Raw genomic sequence first — 16,090 nt, forward strand, 5'->3', positions numbered from 1 at the left:
ATGACAAATAGATTCTTCCCCATCTCTAAACCTACTCCACTCACAACATTCTCTATCTCAGAGGATGGCATATTTGGAATCTCTTTCTTATATGTCACATCCAGTTTATCTGGAAATTCTGTTGACCTACGTTCAATACATATTTCAAATTCAACCATGTTTTATCACATTTGGACCTATTTTCTCATTCCAAGCCACGGTCATCTTTCATCTGACTGATTGCAATTCCCTCATACCTACTCTCCTTCCTTTCATCTTGGCATCCTTTGCTCTTATATTCTATTGTCAACACAGTTGTATTTTCATGCTGAGAAAAATCCTTTAAAACCATAAGTCAAATGATAGCCACTCGTCTACTCAATACTTTGGAATGATTCTTCATGTCACTCAGGTCAAATGCTAAAATCTTTCTAATTACTAAAAATCAGGTAGTTCTTTGCCCTGTTGTTTTTCTGGTCTCCTCGCTTACAACTAAACTGTCAGTGACTCCTCTTGCTACTCTGGCACCTTTCTGTTCCTCTTACTGGTCAGTTATGTTCTTGCTGTGGGGACTTTATATAGGCTATTCTCTCAGCCTGAAATATGTTCTTCCAGTCATCTGCATGACTAACTCAGTTTATGTTCATAAATGGGAAGAACCTATATTTTTTATAGTACTACCCTTAGGCATGGGCAAGCAAAGCTTCTGTTCTTGACTCCACACTTGGAAGTGTTTTCTGTGGAGTTTTCTAGGTTCTCCAGTGTCTGGGACTGGGCAGTGCCGTCTGGTGGGGTACCCCAGCCTGGACCTGATTGCATGGGTCTCATTCTTGTTTCTTCCTCTGGAGTGCTCTTTGACTCTCTATGCTCCTTATGGGGTCAACAAAATGTTCTAGAAGCTCTGGATTCTCCACCTATAAAGTATCCCAGGTTCTATGCCTAGAACCTTGGTTCCAGGAAGGCAGTGTGTCGAGAAGAGGCATTATTCCAACATACAGAGGCTCTGTAGAGAACAAGAAGAGATGGGTTCTGTCTGAAAAGGAAGACATGCTTAGACACCAGGAAGAATCTTTCTGTGTTCTAATTGGACAATAAGCAAATACAAAAGTACCTCCTCTCTACCTGCAATTCTAGAACTTCATCAGTAATTCACTATATCTCACACTGAGTATTCACTTAGGAAGAGGTCCTATAAAAATATTTGGCTGTCTCTGTCCACCATAGATGAGGTCCTGATTTTAGAGACACCAATTTCTGTGATGAATTAATAACACCCCTCCAAAAGAATGACAGAGTGTATTTTCGTGGAAATTGATAAACTGATTCTAAAATTTGTGTGTATGTGTAGCTATGTTTGAACAGCCTTGGCAATAAAAACAGTGTGAGGGACATAGAGATAAGGGGACTGGATCTTCTACATATCAGAATATACCAAAAAGCTCTGTTTTGTAAGCATTTGGCTGTAGGCCTGTTAATAAAGAACTCTAAAGAACAGAAGAAATGGCCCAGAGATTAAGCCATCTATCTTTGGAAAGTTGGTATAAATTTTGTAATTTAATAAATGATGAAGCTGGGATTTTAAATCTGTGGGTAGAATGATTTATTGGATCAATTCTGGAAAGGCAAATTGCTATTTATTTCCCCTTACTCCATCCCCCAATTTTATACATTTCTTTGTGAGTATCTCTGTCTCTGTCCTCTCTTGTTTTTGATGTAAACCTATTTTTTTTAAACTTCACCTTATATTTGCACAAATAACATGATTGTTATATTATCTGTCCCATCCCATCTTCACACTATTATTTTGGTGTTACACCACTCATTTCCTCTAACAGAATCAAATAATTGATGATGAAGCAGAGCAGGGCATATGGAATAAAGTAGAAGATGCTGGGTGTGGTTTGAAATAGGAACCAGGGTCCCAGGATTAATTGCTGGAGTCCTGCTATTGAGGCATGTGTTTAAAAGATCATCTCTTCTGAGAGTGTCGTCCTGGTCAGATGGTTCTTTTGGTCAGGGAAACTTTCTACAGTGTCAGTTAAAAGAAAATAATACTTGTCTCTTAATCCTACAGGAGAATAACCTGTTTCTTTATACCACAGGTGAATAACACCTGTCCCTTAATAACACGGGTGAAGGTGCTTCTGCACGTTCACTTTTCTGATGAATCGCTTCCATTCCACTTCTTTTAGTCAGATGAGAGTAGACATAAAATAAGTAGGATCGAGAGTGTATAGAACAATAAACTCTTTGTTATGGATGCTTTCTGAAGGGACCTCAGGAGCTAAGTCCAAGTTTCCCTCAAGCCTCAATCCCAGGGCTACCTAGATTCAGAGTAAGCAGACCTGACATTCCTTCTCTTTAAAAAAAATGGAAAGAGAAAGTTTCCTTTAATGTCTAAAAATTGTGTTCTTTAGTTTTAATGTCATGGCATATATAGCTTATGTACTGAGGAAGAAAAAACACGTTTTTGGATTAGTCCATACATCTTTGCACATTATTCATAAAATGTGTTAATCTTTAATAAGCACCTGTTGCTACTCTAATCCCAGCACATTACAAGTCCTTGTGGATTGATGTTGTGCTTGATCCCAGAACTCAGCTCTTGTATTTAGTAAGTACACCAGCATTTTGCCTTAATCCTGCACAGAAATATCGTATTCCATCCCAATGCACAGTTTTCTATTCCTGAATATGAAAGGAATGGAAAGCAACCTCACATGGAAACCCAGGAGAATTTGGAAAAAGAACAACAACAACAAAAAAAGAAACCCCTGTAATTGGTTGGAGACGTAAAAGTTTTGCAAATACTTGAGCAAATGAAACCACAGGTAACTGTGTCTTGAAAAATCATACTGATGGGAAATTTCCAAACCCTGAGGAGAACTGAGAAGCAATTCTATAGGGTCGTGACCTCTCAGGAAACTTCTTTAAATTCCAGTTGGAAATGAAGGAGGAAACTTTTGCTTCTTTCTTTATTTTTTTTCCCTGAAACCATGTTGAAGATTGATAAGCAGTGGGGCACATTCTCTACCTTGTCTGCCACAGATACTCATCCTCTCTCTCTTCTATGTAGAAGTAAGACTTGGAAACATGCTTCACAGTTTGGATAGCTATTGAATGGACTTTTTTCCATGGAGTATAGAAGATTGCCATCATCAGAATTTTCAAGAAACTGACAAATGGTGAGATTTATAATGCACATTTTTGCATTTTCAGAGAGGATTTGAAGGTGTGCTGTAGTACTTAAAAGTATGGGTGTTGTGGTCCAAGCTACCAAGTCTAATTAATGCAAGCATGGGTCTATCACTTAACTGTGTACACTTGGGCTAGCTACATAACCTTTTTGGCCCCAAATCTTTATTTTAATTTATATTGTATATTAAAATGCTCCAAGGATTTGGAAACAAAATAATGCATTTAGAGTTCAAAGGACAGCACTTGGCACAATAATATGTGCTCAATAAATAGCAGCTGTCAGGTGCAAACTTTTTTGGAGGGTTACGAGTACCTAGTATTTCAAATCTAATGAAATTAGAACTTTCTTTAGTTTTTCATCTTCAGGTTAAATCCAGATGACAATGAAATGCAACAAGTACCTATTTTGGTCCTAGTCATTGAATCCTATTTTTAAAAATTTTTTTTCTAATTATATTCTCATTTATCATTCATCTTCTAATGCTGTCTCCATCCTGATGTTTTAGGTTAAAAGGTGGACATTTTTGAGGCTGTAAGGAGTACTGATTCACAAGCATGTGAATGTAAGTGCTGTTTACTGTTCACAGAGTTATTATATATAATACAGAACTCTATAGTGCCACCACAAACGCCCAAAAAATGGCACATGGAAGGACATTAAGGGTAGGCAAGTGTCTTATTCAAGTCACAGAGCAGAGGTTTCTTATTTTAAATATGTCCACTTAATTTTCTCTAAGTGCATTTGATGCCAAAAATAACATTAGATTTCTGCCTCAGAATCTTTCAAGAATATATAAATGGCTGAAGCTCTGCACTGCTTTAGTGCTGGTTGTTGGGTTTGTCTCTCTTAAAGTTTGCTAAGTCACTAAGACAACAGAAGAAAAGAAGGCTCAGACATCCCTCAGGAAGGACACAGGTAGAAACAGAGAAAGCTTTTTATTTTTTTTCCAGTTGCAGAAATAGTAAGAGTATAAAAGATTCAGGGGAATCAGCAGAGCAATATTGAAAAGAGAGAAAGGAATCTGATCTGAAAGGAACATATTTCCCAGATTGTAGTGAATAGAATATGTTTCGTTAGACAGACAAAGCATAATTCTTTATATTGCTGAAGTAAATAATGATCCTGGATCATAAAATACAGTGGATTTTAGGATTCTAGGGAGAATCATTAGGAATGGAGGTTTAATCTTTTCTTTTAATTTGTAATACATATATATTTTAAAAATACATGCAAGTATGATTGAAATGTACTAATAAGTACATAAAAATATAGCTTAAATTTAGTTTGACATATAATTACAGAATAGTATTTATAATGGTGACCTTACTTTTAATTCCTCATTTGGTTTTTGTTTTGTTTTGTTTTTTTGGTATTGTTGTTGTTGTTGTTTTATTCTTAATATCCTTTGCCACAGAACTAATGGTATGGATATAAGCAAGATGTCAGAGAGAGAATTCAAGAGAGCATTTATAAAGTCAATAGCTGGGCTGGAAAAAAGTGTTAGTGACAATATAGAATCTCTAAGGGTAAAAAGGAGGTCTAATCAGGCCAGACTAAAAAATGCTGTGAATGAGATGCAGCCTAAACAGGATACTCTTAACAGCCGAGGTAAATGAGGCAGAAGAGTCAACCAGTGATCTAGAAGACAAGCTGATGGAAAGGAAGGAAAGGAAGGAAAGCAGAGATAGGCAGCTAGTAGCACATGAAAAAAGGTTTGAAGAGATTAATGATGCCATGAAATGGTCCAGTGTCAGAATTATTGGGATCCTCATATAGTTTTAAATATAGTTTTAAAGATATACTTCAAAGTTGAAACAGGAATTTCTATTATTTTCAGAATGATTGATGCTAGAATTAGTTTTGTGCCAAAATGAGTGGAAAGGAAACTGTGGGCAAAGGGGATAGTGGGGAGGCAAAATTCCTAAGGTCGCAGCTCAGGAGATGTCCATCGTCCCGTTTACAGCCATGAGAGCCCCTAAGCAATCTCTGGTGCACCTCCAATGTATTAAAGAGTATGGCTATCAAGAAAGGGTAGACCTTTGAATCTTTGGGAAAATTTGGGCCCATGATATGTGTATTTATGAAAAGTTTATAATAGTTTAACATTTTGAGTTTAAGAAGCTATGTTATGATGTGTTAGTCCCAACTACACAAATTAATTACACTGGACAGTTAATAAAATTATCCTCAAGGCCCATCTCTTTTTTTCTGAACTGATAAATTGATGGAAAATGATGATGTTATGGACTTTAAACCAGGTTTTTAGGGGTGCTTAGGTGGTGCATTGGGTTAAGCATCTGACTCTTGCTTCTGGCTCAGGTGGTGATCTCAGCATCTTGAGATCAAGCCCTGCCTTGGGCTCTGCACTCAGCATGGAGTCTGCTTCATATTCTCTCTCCCTTTCCCTCTGCCCCTTCTGCTCACACTCTTTCTCTAAAATAAATAAATAAATAAATAAATAAATAAATAAATAAATCTTTTTAAAAAAGTAAACTTGATTTTTTATTTTAGATTTCATATAGTTATGTATGATACTTATTGAAAATAAAAGTCTATTACTTTTGAATGTTCACTTCTTGAGTTTAAAATTATATTAACATGTCTGTAAAAATGGGCAGTTATTATAAATTTTTTGTTTTTCTCATTTCATGTATTGTAAAAGTTTTTCACCATTCATGTCCTCACATTACTAATTAGTGTTTTACTGACAGCATCGTGTGCTATCAAATTGTAATAGTCTGATGTACAGAAGCATCCTCCCATTATTGACCATGTTAGATATTTCTAAGTTTTCACTATTATAAATGACATGACATCATCTTCCATTCTAAAATTTATACCACCCTATTTTACTTTTAGAATAATCTTTATGGAGGGAGTTACTACTATGAGGAATAAAAACATGTTTATCATTCTAGATAAAGTGCAAAAACATTTTCCAAATGATTACATGAATTAAGCTATTTCACTGCAATTTTAGAATTACTTTATTTTTAAAACCATGACTATAAAAAACACGTATTTTATCTTATGAAGGATTAAAATTTCCAGCTCATTTTTTGTGTGTGTCAACACTGCTTTAAAATAATACCAAATTGTTGCCAATTTGTATCTGTAAGTAATTAGATGATTATCTTCTGATTCTACACTCATTTGTTCTGTGTCCGTCATCAAAGGGCCTCATCCAAACATGAACAAGGGAATCAGAAGGCTTGAACCTCTACAGGTGGATGGAGAATTGAAAGGCCACCCTGACCTGCATTCTTACAAGAAAAGGAAGGTTCTTTTTCCTTTCTGTTGACATGCTGGGAAGAACTTGGGTGTTAGAGCCAGCGTTTCTCTGTTAACATCCCAGGTCGAACATCTGCTGTTAACCTTATCTTTGCATGCATGAATTTCCTACCATTAAAATACAGATAAGACATAACATGGACTATTTTCTGGAAACTAGACCCAGAACACTTTTTTTTTTTTTTTGGTATTATTTAACTTACATCATGGCCACACTCTGATATAGGCATTTTTTCCTAAATATCTCTTCTTATTTTAAAATGGTGAATGAAAAAACAAAACAAAACAACTCAACACGTGGATACTTGTTTTGTGTTTGTGTGGAGGTTTCCCATGTATCTTTCTCTTTTATAAGGAATGAATGAACCCATCTTAAAGGCCAAGTTCATTTCAGATGTTTAAAGACATGTTTGGAGAGTAGCCATGATATGCAAGTGCCTCTTAACCTGGATCTTATTCTTCTTCTGTCTGCAGATCAGGCAAACTCCTGGCAGGGATAGCATGCAAATCTCCCCCTACTCCCATTCTGTGCTCATGGGTGGACATGAGGACTCCATTGTCATGCTCCTTTCCTCAGAACCCTTCTCAACAGTTCATTCCAGGAAGCCATTAAGTGACTAGAGTTGGCAGTTGAGATAAAGTATTTCTCCACAGGTGGATACCTCCATTCCCCTTTATTGAATCTCTGGCTACTTTAAAGTATTTAATAATACTTTTTCTTCTCCTCAACTTGGCCTGACCTCCCACTACCACCTTCAACAAATTTTGAATTTTGTGTTCTTAGCGACGCTAGAAACACAGAAGATAATTTTTCATGTGACACACCAGCTTCTTAATGACTACTGTATCACTTTACACTGGCCTGAGACAAATTTTTCTTTCCCTTAATTGTAGACTCTACATGTTCCTTCTGGCAGCTTTGAGCTTTCCCTTGGAAATCATGCAAAACCAAACATTTGTAACTGAGTTTGTCCTCCTGGGGCTTTCACAGAATCCTAATGTTCAGAAAATAGTGTTTGTTGTATTTTTGTTTGGCTACATTGCAACTGTGGGGGGCAACTTGCTAATTGTGGTGACCATCAGCAGCAGCCCAGCACTCCTGGGCTCCCCCATGTACTTCTTCTTGGCTTTCCTGTCCTTCCTGGATGCTTGCTTTTCCACTGTCATTGCCCCCAAGATGCTTGTGGACTCCCTCTATGAGAGGAAAACCATCTCCTTTGGAGGTTGCATGACCCAGCTCTTTGCCGAACACTTCTTTGCTGGGGTGGAGGTCATTGTCCTCACAGCCATGGCCTATGACCGCTATGTGGCCATTTGTAAGCCTCTACACTACACAACCATCATGAACTGGAGACTCTGCGGCATTCTGATGGGTATAGCCTGGATGGGGGGGTTTCTGCATTCCATGATACAAATTCTCTTTACTTTCCAGCTGCCCTTCTGTGGCCCCAATGTCATTGATCACTTCATGTGTGATTTATACCCATTACTGGAGCTTGCCTGCACTGACACTCACATCTTTGGCCTTTTGGTGGTCGCCAACAGTGGGTCTATCTGCATCATAATCTTCTCTTTGTTGCTTGTCTCCTATGTTGTCATCTTGCTCTCTCTGAGAACCCATAGTCCTGAAGGGCAGCGGAAAGCTCTCTCCACCTGCGGATCTCACATTGTTATTGTGGTTTTGTTCTTTGTCCCCTGCATATTTGTGTATGCACGACCCCCATCTGCTTTCTCCTTTGACAAAATGGTGGCTGTATTTTACACCATCTTAACTCCCTTGCTCAATCCTTTGATTTACACTTTCAGGAATAGGGAAATGAAAAGTGCCATAAAGAAAGTGTGGAACAGACTAATGGTTTGTAGTGACAAATGAAACATTAAGTTTTTAAAAAAATTGTGAAAAGTCAAATTTTTTAGAGAAAAGCTTTGTGTTTGGGCCTCTTTCATAGGAGCTAATGTAATGGAAAAACAAAACAAAACAAAAACAAACAAACAAACAAAAACCCCACAAGAACAAAAACCAAACATCAAAACTGAAAACAAAAACACAAAACCCAGTAACATAGGGTCAGGAAAATATTTTCCCACTTAGATCACTTGTCAACTTTGGTTTGGTAATCCGGTATCTTCATAGTAAATTAAAAAGAGTTGGAGATTATGTTTACTTAAAATCTAATATTCAATAAAAAATTGTAAAGAGAAATTACCCAACAGAGGGGAGGGGGGTGGGGGAATGGGATAGGCCAGTGATGGGTAGTAAGGAGGGCACATATGGCATGGTGCACTGGGTGTTATACACAACTAATGAATCATTGAGCCTTACATCGAAAACCGGGGATGTACCGTATGGTGACTAACATAATATAATAAAAAATCATTATAAAATAAAAAAAAAAAAAAAGAACTCTTGCCACTCACCCCCTGCTTTGGTAAATCTTTGTGGAGGAATGACAAAAATATCTTAGAGATTAGAAACAGAAACTCACACTATTTCAAGTGAAAGAAGGTTATGCATGGGGCGCTGATCTCCATAACTGGTGAAGACAACAGTCAGGACTCAAGTGTGGAAGAGATCAAGCATTCGCAGAACCTGAGCTGTAGGTGTCTCTGTATCATAGGACTATGTTCTGAAAAAGAGCAACGCACACCTTGGATTTCATGACTCCAGTTACCCATCTACTCATATTTATTTTTTAAATTTTTGAAGAAATGTTATTACTTTCTGATAGCTGATATAATTTATTCAGTTTTCTTATTTTTAATTTTTTGGTCAGTCTCCTCTCATGGACTATAAGCTCTAGGTGAGGCAGGGAATTTTTTTTTCTCTTTTTGATTCATGATGTATCATAATCATCTAGAACAGCCTAATGTAGGAGTTCAGTAAATAAGTGAATAAATGAGATATCTTTCCATATTCACATTTAAGTCTATCTTGAACATTAACACACCTACGTGTCAACTTTGGCAAAGGAATGTAGTTATTGCTGATATTAGATCTTGGTAATGGTTTCATATATATATATATATATATATATATGTATATATATATACGTATATATATATATATATACACACACACACACACAGACACACACACACACATAAATTCAAATAGAATATTAAGCCATTGTTCTCTATGCACTTTCTCATTCTTTACTCTCTATCCCTCTTCCATTCCCTGCAACAAATCTTGCTCTCAGTGATCTGACTTTTAATCATAAAGTATTTCTGATCCCATTAAAATCATTCGTTGCCTGTATGGTGACTCACATAACATAATAATAAAACAAATCACGTATTGCCTCTAATTTGCATTGTATTAGTTGGGTTTATCTAGCCAGAGTTTCTGAATTATTCATTGGAAACCTTACATTAGTAAGATACAACTTTAAACAAGCATAGTTTAAATCAGGGCCCTGATTGATGCTAAGATGAAGAAAGGTGGCTCAAACTAGTACAAACCTCAGTTGGCATTTGTTCTATTTTCACAGTTTCCATGATGGAATGAGCATAGTCAAGTGCATTCAGCAAGTCCTGGCATTGCTTCGACAGAACCTGGAATCCAGATGTCCTCCAGTCCTTTGGTCTACAAGAAATTTAATGAGCACTAAAGGTCATTTGACTCAGAGATTGAAGAAGATTCAAGTGATCATTGACTTGGCTTTTGGCATGTGGCCACTTCAGGATCTCCTTGGAAACCACCCTCCAAAATTTTCCCAACAGAACTGAGGAGCTTAATCATTCCTTCATATTTAAGGAGTTCACTTAGGGCTTTTGGATTGGGAAGTTCAATGCAGGGGTCATTCATTCCCTGTTCTTGTTTTCCAGGACAATAAATCTTGTGACATTACTGTGCACATCATATGAACATAATAGAAATTTACACTTACGCTTAAAAGATGTGGATTCTAGGCTCAGTTCTGTTACTAATTAGGTGTGGGAACTTTGTGAGGTATTTCACTTCCCTGGTTCTCAATACCTCATGTTTAATTAGGATTAATAAAGACACATAAATATTTCTTCTGTGCTTTCTCTGAGCCAAGGATTCATTCTTTTCCTATGTTGTATATTTTAAGATTTACAGAAATATTTAAAAAAAATTTTTTTTTATTATGTTAGTCACCATACAGTACATCCCTGGTTTTTGATGTAAAGTTTCATGATTCATTAGTTGCGTATAACACCCAGTGCACCATGCAATACGTGCCCTCCTTACTACCCATCACCAGACTATCCCATTCCCCCACGCCCCTCCCCTCTGAAGCCCTCAGTTTGTTTCTCAGAGTCCATAGTCTCTCATGCTTCATTCCAGAAATATTTTATAGATAAGGTCTTCATATTCCCATTTAATTGATGGGGAAGCTGGTTTCTAAGACCTTAACTGGCACACCGAACACCTTCCTGAGGATTCTTCTAGTCCATTTGTAATAAAAGTGGCCAGGTGTTGGGGTGTGATTTTCTCTCGGATGATTCTGTGAGACACCAGTGCTTGCTGGTTACCAGTAGACCTTTCAGCAAGAGTGCAAAGCATTGTGCATTCTTTTGTGGGATCCTCTCACCACCATTCCTGTCTCCACCTTCTGTCCTTCCCCTGTATCCTGCAGGGCTTACCTCGCTCCCATTGAACGTGTCTAGCAGACAGTGGCACACCTGGCAGGTGATTCTTGGACCAGAGTGCTGGGTAATAACATGTTGTGCCACGTGAAAGTAATTTGTAATGCAATCTACATCATCTTTTAATAGCTTATAACCATTCACAAGCAACTGTCTCTCTGGTAAGTGAAAAGGCACATATCTTTTTTTAAAGATTTTATTCATTTATTCATTTTATTTATTTATTTATTTATTTATTTATTTAAGAGGGAGGAGAGAGAAAGCAAGCAGGGGGAAGAGCAGAGAGAAATGAACAAGCATACTCTATGCTGAGTGCAGAGCCCTACAGAGGGCTGGATCTCATGACCCTGAGACCATGAACTGAGCCATTGTCAGGAGTCAGAGGCTTAACTGACTGAGCCACCTAGGCACCCCAAGAAGGTGATGTATCTATAAAAATAAAAAGAAAATACAAAAGACCTATATTCAAAAAATCTTTCCTTTTTTCTCTCCTGTCTTCCTCTCTACATTGACCTACGAATATAGGTAAGATTAGGAATGGGAGAACTGAGCATTAATGTTAAAATACAGAAATAATTCAGGTGCCTGCTTGGCTCAGTCAGTTGAGTGTCTGATGTTAATTTCAGCTCAGGTTGTGATCTCAGGGTCATGAGATTGAGCACTCTGTGGGCCTCTGCGCTGGGCATGGAGCCTGCTTGAGCTTCTCTTTCTCCCTCTGCCCTTCCCCTCAGCTCCTGTGCACTCTTTCTCTCTAAAAAAGGTACAGAAAGAAAGAAAGAAAGAAAGAAAGAAAGAGAAAGGAAAAAAAAAAGAAAGCTTATTACCAGCTGACCTTTCATAAGAGAAAATTGGAAATTAAAGAATGTGAGAAACTTGCTTAACATCAAATAGCAGATAATGGTGTGTCCAGTTCTTATGTCTGTCTACCTGTCTACTTCATCTATCTGAGCCATTACCTGGCTTCAACAACTTTCATGCTTCTTCAAGAGATGGGCTTAAGCAAAGCCTACGGAGAAGTGAACAGATTTTGTCTCCTTCAGTTCACAGTGAGTTGAAGCTAACTAATTGGCCCCAAAGCACGTGTTTGCCCATGGACTATCTGAACAGGGTAGCACATTGGACATCCTTTGGGACTGGGTTGGGAGGAATGGTTTTCCTGGAGGTCCTGAGGCTGGAAGGATGCCTTAGGCATTTTTTAATTTGTGTGGGAATTGCTATAAATATACAGTGCTGTAAGAAGAAATCAGTTACCTCCTGTGCTTTCCAAAAGAGCATGTCTGGGAAGAGAGACAGCTTCAGAGGCATTTCTCTCTCAGAGTTCAGGGATAAGGTTCCTCCATAAAGTTTTGAGTATCTGAATTAAATTTCTCTTTTTCATGACCATCTCCCTTGCTCCAATCTAGACCGTGTTGTTTTTGTCTACCTTAGTGCTTCTGGGGAGGAACCGTGTGATGTATGGCCACGTGCAGAGTCCCTCTTCTCCATAAATCTCTACATACCGTCACCTCTTGTGATAAAAACAATGATAAATCTCAATGAAGTATAGTTTGCATGTTTTATTCAGGCTTACTATGATTTACCTTCTAAGTAAATTGAAGTGGAAGATACAAAAATTTTTACTATATTGGAAGTCATCTATTTCATCATAAGCAAAGAGGTAAGTTTTCAATATGTCTGAGATAATTTCTTCACCTTGCTTCTTCAAGACGGATCTGATGGAATCTATACTCAGAGTGTCTTCTAACAAATGATGAAGTTCCTGCATACTATTTCCAGCCATGAAAGGTTGAGGTGGTCCAGAGCTCCCAAGCCTTTCCTGGCCTCAGCACAAAGCTTTCCTACCTTTCAAATCACCTCTGCTTAATGTAGGGGTGGGGTAGAGCAAGAAACTGCAGCATGGTATTGAGGCCAACGTGGCAGAAGTTTCTATCTTGGGGAGTCCCCTGATTTGAAAAGTGTTAGATCAGTGGTGATGTTTCTGGGATGGAGTACAAGAGAGGAGTGCACTTTCTACACACTTGGGTTTTTAAGACCTTTGTTAACCCCTTGCTCATGACCCACAACTGCAACTTCTGTCTGGTTTTGGGGTGGGGGATCGTGTTGTGGGTCAGGAAGAAAGAAGCTGAACTCTCTGATGAAAACTTGGACCAAATGACCCTCTCCACCATTTTTAGCTCACCTCTTTTCTTTTGTATGCCTTTTGTATCTTATTCCCTAACACATCGCTCCCTGGTGTCTGCTCATTCTCACTCTCCTCACCTCTGGTCTGACTCTATTCTGTCTTTGCTGTGTCTTCCTCTTTACTGTTATTTACTTGGGTATCTAGTTTTCCCTTTAACTCACCATGCAGTTTACAGAACCTGATTTTTGGAGTCAGGAATGAGAGTTAAGGTATCAGTTGGCATCCTTCTCTGATGGCTCAGGATTTGTCTTCTCTTGGATGCAATCTACATGATGATAGGGATTTGATGTTTATATGCTGGGGAGGGTGAATGCTAGAGAGAGATGCTAGTTTGTAGCATCCATTCTAGTTCTAGCCTGTACTCAGAGAAACTTTATGTATCACAGGTAAAACTCTGTAGATAGATTTCTCTGTACAGAAAGCAAGAGGATGCACCTACCTTGTAAGAAAATGTGCAGGTCAAATGAAATAACGAAAAAGAAATTTTGTTTGAATGACATTTGAAGATTACGGAAGAATAATAATATATAATCTATGATCACCTTATTCAATTGTGTATTGTTTGTATGTATTATATACATTATATATATACATATATATACACATATATGTATATATGTATATATATGTATATATGTATATATATAATAAAGCACATTAATGTAAGAGGTAGAGGCACAACCCTATTGACCTGGGAAAATCAAGGGAAGATTATTGGTACCAATATAATTTGAACTGTAACATTTCAACAGGTAAAAGTAAAAATTAAGGATTAAGAAAGAAAAAAGCATCCTCTATTACTGCTATGTCCCCCAAAATCAGGGAGATAAGACAGTTGGGGCATATCAGGAAATGATGACTGAATTCAGTGATAGAACTCTGAGTGGTGGTATTGATCGCACATAATGTATACATCTTTTAAGTACTACTTTCTTGTCTTAATGCCCCCAAATCTTTTTTTGCTTATTTAAAATAAAACAAAATAGAACTACATCACCTGGCTTTCATGGTTGTCTATTATCTGCCCCCAAATTTCTCTATTACTACCTTTTAATTTAATGAGAATATAGTTTCTATGGAGATCATCTCTATGTTAAACTGAAGCTATGCATGTTCCTTCCTCTATGATATTTTACTGACTCTTCTCACCTAACTGCTCCTGTCTTCACAACCAAGCACTTCTTCCCTTTGGTTCCATCACGTTTTAGGAATCGAATGTTCCTTTTTTTTTTTTTTTAAGGTTTTATTTATTTTTTTGAGAATGAGAGAAGAAGTGGGGAAAGAGGCAGAGGGAGAGAATATCCAAGCATACTTCTGCTGAACATGGAGCCAGATGAGGGGGTGGCGGTGGGCTTAATACCAAGACCCATGAGATCAAGACCTGAGATGAAACCAAAAGCTGGTCAATTAACTGAATGAGCCACCCAGTGCCCTAAGAATCTAATGTTTAAAACAAAGTAATCTTTTTTTTTTTTTTTATTTTCTATAGCTATCAGAGATCATTGGAACTGCCCATCAGAGCTTGTAGTTATAACATCTCTAGTTTATCATAATGCACTAATATTATTTAAGCTGGATGGCAAATAAATTTTAAATTTTATTTAGATATGGAATTTCATTTGGAGTAAATGGGTGATTGGAGTCAGTATTTTTAAAATATATATTTTACTTAGGGAAAGCCAGTATAAACTTATGGAAAACTTGAGTTTAACAGAACTGTGTTGGAAACTTCACTTTAACATATTTAAAGCCCTTACTTCATTTTCTCATTTTTGAAACTTCATTGACCAGCCAATTTGTGAGCAAGGGACCTTTGTACATTTGGATCCAAAATTCACTTGGTATTATTACATAGAGTTGTGTGTAATTCTTATGTAGTTAATGATCTGATCTAGAGGACTGTTATCCCTCCAAATTGTTGTAAAGAGGTTGAGGACACATTTCTATGCCTCATTACACAGATTGCAGATATGAGTATGTACTTAGTACATATTTGTGACTGATTTGATGGTGTTATTGATTCATTGAAGGATTGATGATTTATCAGAAAAAAAAGAGTTTCTCAAAACTCATACTCAAATATATTCTAGATCATTTGACATCGATATTAAAAGGTACAGAAATATTATAGACAGAATAAAGATAAATTGTAGTAATTTCTTAAATTGAAGTAATAGAAGATAAAACTATGGCCACCAGGAACCTGAATTTGCAGAAGTAATTTCTTCTCCAAGCATAATTGAAACAAGATATTCAAGAGTTCAGGAATAATAGGTGCAAACTGGTGTCCAAATCAAGAAATGTGTTTTTTTTAAGAGAGAATCTCCTAGTGTTTATATATTAAAATTATATAGGGATATAACTTTTCAGCAATTGAGCTGCATATACATTGTATTCACATCATACACATAAGTATATACTTAATTGTGTATCTATTAGCGTGTCTAATTGTCAAATGAAGAAAAAGCTTCAAGACATTAAAGTGATCTGATCAAGATCATACAGCAAAGTCATTAGTTCTCAGAATTTGACAGAGCTCACCATCGCTTGAGAGCTTTGTTACCTCTGAAAATCTTGGTCCACATAGGAAGACCTTCAGTTAATGCTCACAGTTAACGCATGGACATCAGCATCAAAAAATTAAAATGAAACAAAACAAAATTTCCCAAGTGATTATAATATATGAAAACCTGAGAGCCATTGGTTTATGTGTTGATGGAATTAGAACTATAAAAGTGCAATTCTGAATCTAATTTCACCACTATTGCCGGGTCACTATTTCCCTAATTTTCTCTGCAGATGAACAATTTACATTCACTGTAACC

At 37.1% G+C, this 16,090-nt stretch overlaps 1 protein-coding gene across 1 annotated transcript; it reads left to right on the forward strand.

Annotated features, from left to right (window-relative positions):
- The first annotated feature begins 7,385 nt into the window (after positions 1 to 7,385).
- Positions 7,386 to 8,342, forward strand: LOC113246420 (olfactory receptor 4C15). Its single transcript, XM_026487030.3, has one exon. The coding sequence runs from the start codon at positions 7,410 to 7,412 to the stop codon at positions 8,340 to 8,342; it is 933 nt and encodes a 310-aa protein (XP_026342815.2). The 5' UTR covers positions 7,386 to 7,409.
- The last annotated feature ends 7,748 nt before the right edge of the window (positions 8,343 to 16,090 follow it).

This window comes from Ursus arctos, unplaced genomic scaffold (genome assembly GCF_023065955.2).
Source record: "Ursus arctos isolate Adak ecotype North America unplaced genomic scaffold, UrsArc2.0 scaffold_23, whole genome shotgun sequence".
In the NCBI taxonomy this organism is placed as follows: domain Eukaryota; kingdom Metazoa; phylum Chordata; class Mammalia; order Carnivora; family Ursidae; genus Ursus; species Ursus arctos.

Excerpts from the sequence above, each read along its gene's own strand:
- LOC113246420 (XM_026487030.3), top strand. The coding sequence starts at position 7,410 with ATGCAAAACCAAACATTTGTAACTGAGTTTGTCCTCCTGGGGCTTTCA.